Below are 5,579 nucleotides of genomic sequence, written 5' to 3'. Positions count from 1 at the left end.
TGTCTGTCTCTGTGTGTGTGTGTGTCTGTGTGTGTGGGTGTGTGTGTGTGTGTGTGTATAGTAATAATATAATAATAATAATAAATTTTATTTGTAATTGTGATAGTAAAATCATCACTGTTTGGTGTTGCTCTGATCAATTCACAATAAGGTATGTGTGTGTGTTAATCCGAAGGTGCTTGCATAACAAGTTCATGCAGAGTGCATGGGCGGTTCACACAAGGTCATACTGATGCTTTGCATGGGCGGTTCCACAAAGTTCATGGTGAACCATTAGTGTTTATCTGGGTCACTTTTACATGAAACACCTGAATCTTATATAACTGAAGTGTTTATCTGGGTCACTTTTACACTAAACACCTGCATGTTATACAACACTTGTGTAATCTAACCAAATATGGTATTTTTGGATAAACTTGCTTGATGAGACTTACTGATGCCAAGAGCTCTAGTTGAGAGGGGCGGATGCCTGGAAGCCTAGCCCGGCCCGCTGGACTTACATGCATCCTGCTATTGTTAAATGGTATATAAGAGCAGGGGGTTCCACACTTTGGTAGAGTCTACTGCGGGTCACGTACGAGACGCCCAGGGGTTACACAAGGGACCTACCGGGGTGTTGGCTCTCCACCTATTGGCGACGGTAAGCCTCGTTTTCTGTTTGATTATGTGTAACCGAGTGTGAGGGATTGTGGGTTGAGATTGACAATAAACGCCATATATTGTACCAGTCTAACCTGAGTCCATTGTGATCATTTCCTGAGTGCCGATCGACCCCCGATCCTCTTAAATTTATTCCAATAAATTTATTTCAATATAATAAATTTATTTCAATATAATAAATTTATTTCAGTACAATAAATTTATTTCACTACAATTTTGGCGTTGTCGGCAGGATTAAAGAGGGTTGACTACACACAGGAAATGGCTTTTTTGAGAAGAAAAAAGAGTAGTGAAGAATCACCTAGAGAGGGTGAGAAGGATGATTATCCAGGATTGCCCCCAGTGTGGCGGGGGCAGATGTGGGGACCAGTGGGTCCAGTGTTGTATAAAGTGATTGGACCGTCGGGTCCTTTAGTGGGTGCGGTGACGGCCGCCGCGCCGCCTGTGATAAAAAAGATTATTTCGCTGGTCGAAGTAAATCAAAAAGCACCGTTGAAAGAGACGGGCGAGATTGCATGGGTTTTGGCTGCCGCTTGGCAGGAACGAACCGGAGCGTTAGATAAATTCACAACGCTAGAATGTAAACAACGACAGCAAATGGAGAAACTAGGAAAAGAAAATTACAGTTTATGGAAAATAGTAGAACGCTTAACTGTTTATGTGGCTGCTGTAAAACGCAGACAAACACAAAAAACACCGCGGAAAGCAGAACCAAAAATGGTGCGGGCGTTTTTGTCAGAAATAGATGATGATTGGGATCCTGCGTTATGGGATGGAAATATATGGGGGGATTATGAAGGCGGTGGGGGAGCTTTTAACGAGTGGGAACGATACCGACCCGATCCGCCGCCATGGCCCGCAGGGCTACAGTCTACTCCGCCGTTGTATCCATCGTTAGCAGGGGTATCTGAAGTAAAACCGATAACTAGACGAAAGGAAGAAAGACGCGTGTTGCCGCCAGTAATGGTGCAAGCCACGGACGCTGCTGGAGCGCCAGTAGTTGATGAACATGGCGCGCCGATAATGATAGAACAAGACCAGCCGCAGCCCGCGCCGCAAATGACTATGATACGAGAAGATTATACACAAGACGAAATAGCGTACATGACTAATCAGTACAAGCAGCAGAGTCAGGAACCCCCAGATTTATGGTTAAATCGCTTGCATGAAGCAGGGGCGGATAATATCTCCCTGGACGCTCCTCGGTTTGGAGGGTTAAGCACTGATAACCGGGTGAATGGTGAAATGAGGGTAACTGCTCGGGCTTTGGAGAATGACTATACCGCTGTAAAAACCCGACTACAAGAGCTGGCTGCGTTAGGAGATTGGAAAGCGGCGCCTCCGCTGAAAACTGAGGACTGGGGAAAACCCGTTCGCAATAAAGGAAATGGGTCCGCGAGGGATGGACCTCCGCGAGCGGCATTATGGAGAGCTTTGATACAGGCAGGAGTTAGAAGGGAAGAAATAGACGGCCTTCCCACCAGTGAGCTAGCTCAAAGATGTCGGCAGAAAGGGTTAAAAGTTAATACTGTGCAAGCCGTCTCATGCAACCGAGAAATGATGCAGGGGTTGACTGACGTGTTGCGTGATTTAAGAGATACTATGAGAACTGTGCCTAGTGCTCCTCCCGCTGAGGAGAGTGAGTCTGAGGGAGGGGAAGAGGAGGTAGGAATAGCAGCAGTTAGAAGGCAGCGAGGGAAAAGTAAGGGGAAAAGGAAAGACAAGCAAAACCACAAAACAGAATATAGTTGGGAAGAGGGAGATGAGTACTAGGGGTGTGGCCAAGCCTCCCACGACCAGATGGTAACACACTGGTCGACAAATGATATTTGACCACATGTTAAAGTACACATTTATTGGAATACATCAGTTCAAAAAGTATTTGCTCTGGTCGATACGGGGGCAGAGGCCTCCATAATTTATGGTAATCCTGAAAAATTAAAAGGTAAAAATGTCCCCTTAACTGGATTGGGAGGGAGAGTGGCTCATTGAAAATAAGTTATGCTTCCCTTGAAAATTGGAACAATGCCCATACGAAAATATAATGTTGTGGTGACTCGTATCAAGGAGTGGATAATTGGCATGGATATCCTAGCAGGAATGACGCTACACTTATCTAGTGGGTAATTCACATTTGGAATAAAACGAATTAGAGCTATTTTGGTTGGAAAAGTGAAAATGAAGCCGTTTCCCCTGCCAGTACCAACTAAAGTTGTGAGTATGAAACAGTATAGAATCCCAGGGGGACAAGAGGAAAAATGGGTAAATGTTCCTGTTGCTCAATGTTATAATAGAGAAAACTAATCAGTGTCATTCTATATCAGTTGTTTAATGTTGTGTGCAGATCCATGTCCGGAGTGTGGGCTCTAGAGTGGCTGATTGGGCGACCCCTGAAGGCTCCTAGCGGGGACGGTAGTAGACAACACTATGGGCCCCCGTGATGGAAGACCCGGACCTGGAAAATGACGTCTGTTTGGCCATCATGTGCCTTGCCTTCTGTGTCATGGTGACCGGCTGTTATGGGGTGACAGAGGGACAGGTGCTGGAAGAAGTCCCTCAATTCACCACGGGATGGAAGAATGGCACTGGCAATAGAACCCAAGATGAGTATACCTGTCTAGCTTTTCAGGTATGCTCAGTAGCTAACCTGACCAGTTCAACTCAGGTATGGCGGTGTAAAGACTGTCGACGAGGTCAGAATGTGCCTGTAATGGAAACTGGCGCTAATATGACTATAACTGCATCTGTGAGATTGTGTTTGTGGAACACTACAGGAAAGATCTGTGTACCACAGTATAATGGACACGTTCTATGTTAGCTAACCCAGGTCAAGCGTCATCAAATGGGTTGTTACAACTAGGACATTGGTTACCAACATCTATAGTAGGTCAAAAGGAAAACAGTGATTTGTGGGCACAAGCTTTACGTTGGCAAATTGATGTAATTAACGCTACTGGAGAGGTATTAGAGAATGTGACTAAAACTCTAAACTGGACAGTTTGTAATATGCAAATGATTCATGCTAAATTACAACAAGAGCGATTCGAGCGAATCTTAACAAGTGAAAATCCCTCTGAGTGGCGGCGAATCTGGAATATGACAAATGATAAATGGATAAAGCTTGCTGGTCACAAAACACAATGTAATGGGACTATGTGTAAAGGTTCATGGACAGAATTTACTGTAAACTCATCTATGGTAGTGTGTTTATATCAGGTTTTACCTGTTATCACTACTCAGGGGTTTTGGTATTTACATATGGATGGAGAGTGGTTAGATCCACGAACAAATATAACTTACGATGCCAAATTTTGTGAGGATACCGATAAGGGAATGGCTTGTAGATTACAAACAGGATATCACAATCCGTGCCTAACTGCCTCAGAGGTTGCATTATGTGACTGGACGCGGGAAGCTCCCACGGACAGAGTATGGCAAGTTGGACCACAAACATTGTGTGTAGCTGCTATGTCTAATCATTCACAATTGCCTGCAGTACCGTTCACGGGATGTGTAAAAGATGTGTATATCTGGACTTGGAGAAACCTGACCTATCGTTTGACAAATTATTCAATCTCTCACCATTTTACCCATGCGCAGTGGGATATTCTCCATCTGCCATGGAAGATTTCCCTGGATCGTTTCAGAGGCGCACTGGAGCGATCCACAGAAATACAAAGGTTAGTGAGGTCACATAGGTCAAACATCACAAGTCTGATGATATCCACATTAATTGCAAAGGATGAAGTTGTGGATACGGCACAAATTGTTGGACAGAATTCAGCCCACCATTGGTGGGACATATTTTCAGGAATGTCTGTCACTGCCAAATCAACACTAGTGCCGCCTTTGTTATTACTTGTATTAGCCATATGTATCTTGACTCTGTGTAATTTTGCCACATGTTATTATGTACGACGCACTAGGCAGGAGGTAGAGTGGGTAATTTTTCAACGTATGAGATGAAGGTTAGCTTGATGTATTACCTTGGAGCTTTTGGAAGAGATGAATTAAAGGTTACTTTACCGCCGTGGCCTACACATGAATATCATATCAGCTATTGGCAACCTATAATGATTGCTCAATGTAACTTTATTGATTTAACTTTACAAGACTTATGGGGATTTGTTGTTCACGATGTGCTAAATCATGCTCCTTATCCTGAGATGTTTGAGGATTTAACTTGGGAAGGGTTTGTGAATTGATGAAGAGCATCAAGAGTGGAATGTGATAGTAAAATCATCACTGTTTGGTGTTGCTCTGATCAATTCACAAATAAGGTATGTGTGTGTGTTAATCCGAAGGTGCTTGCATAACAAGTTCATGCAGAGTGCATGGGCGGTTCACACAAGGTTCATACTGATGCTTTGCATGGGCGGTTCACACAAAGTTCATGGTGAACCATTAGTGTTTATCTGGGTCACTTTTACATGAAACACCTGAATCTTATATAACTGAAGTGTTTATCTGGGTCACTTTTACACTAAACACCTGCATGTTATACAACACTTGTGTAATCTAACCAAATATGGTATTTTTGGATAAACTTGCTTGATGAGACTTACTGATGCCAAGAGCTCTAGTTGAGAGGGGCGGATGCCTGGAAGCCTAGCCCGCCCGCTGGACTTACATGCATCTGCTATTGTTAAATGGTATATAAGAGCAGGGGTTTCCACACTTTGGTAGAGTCTACTGCGGGTCACGTACAGACGCCCAGGGGTTACACAAGGGACCTACCGGGGTGTTGGCTCTCCACCTATTGGCGACGGTAAGCCTCGTTTTCTGTTTGATTATGTGTAACCGAGTGTGAGGGATTGTGGGTTGAGATTGACAATAAACGCCATATATTGTACCAGTCTAACCTGAGTCCATTGTGATCATTCCTGAGTGCCGATCGACCCCCGATCCTCTTAATTTAT

The 5,579-nt window shown here is 44.1% G+C and overlaps 1 protein-coding gene across 1 annotated transcript; it reads left to right on the top strand.

Moving 5' to 3' along the window:
* Positions 1-331: 331 nt before the first annotated feature.
* On the top strand, positions 332-5,231 carry LOC116679144 (uncharacterized). The gene is made up of 2 exons (XM_032508837.1): positions 332-640; positions 3,005-5,231. The coding sequence occupies exon 2, from the start codon at positions 3,472-3,474 to the stop codon at positions 4,624-4,626; it is 1,155 nt and encodes a 384-aa protein (XP_032364728.1). The 5' UTR covers positions 332-640; positions 3,005-3,471; the 3' UTR covers positions 4,627-5,231.
* Positions 5,232-5,579: the final 348 nt, after the last annotated feature.

This window comes from Etheostoma spectabile, unplaced genomic scaffold, assembly GCF_008692095.1.
Source record: "Etheostoma spectabile isolate EspeVRDwgs_2016 unplaced genomic scaffold, UIUC_Espe_1.0 scaffold00009565, whole genome shotgun sequence".
Classification (NCBI taxonomy): domain Eukaryota; kingdom Metazoa; phylum Chordata; class Actinopteri; order Perciformes; family Percidae; genus Etheostoma; species Etheostoma spectabile.
The sequence above is the reverse complement of the archived record's forward strand: the minus strand, read 5'-3'. Positions and strand labels throughout refer to the sequence as shown.

What these genes read in the sequence shown, in the direction of transcription:
- LOC116679144 (XM_032508837.1), top strand. Translation starts at nt 3,472, where the DNA reads ATGTTAGCTAACCCAGGTCAAGCGTCATCAAATGGGTTGTTACAACTA.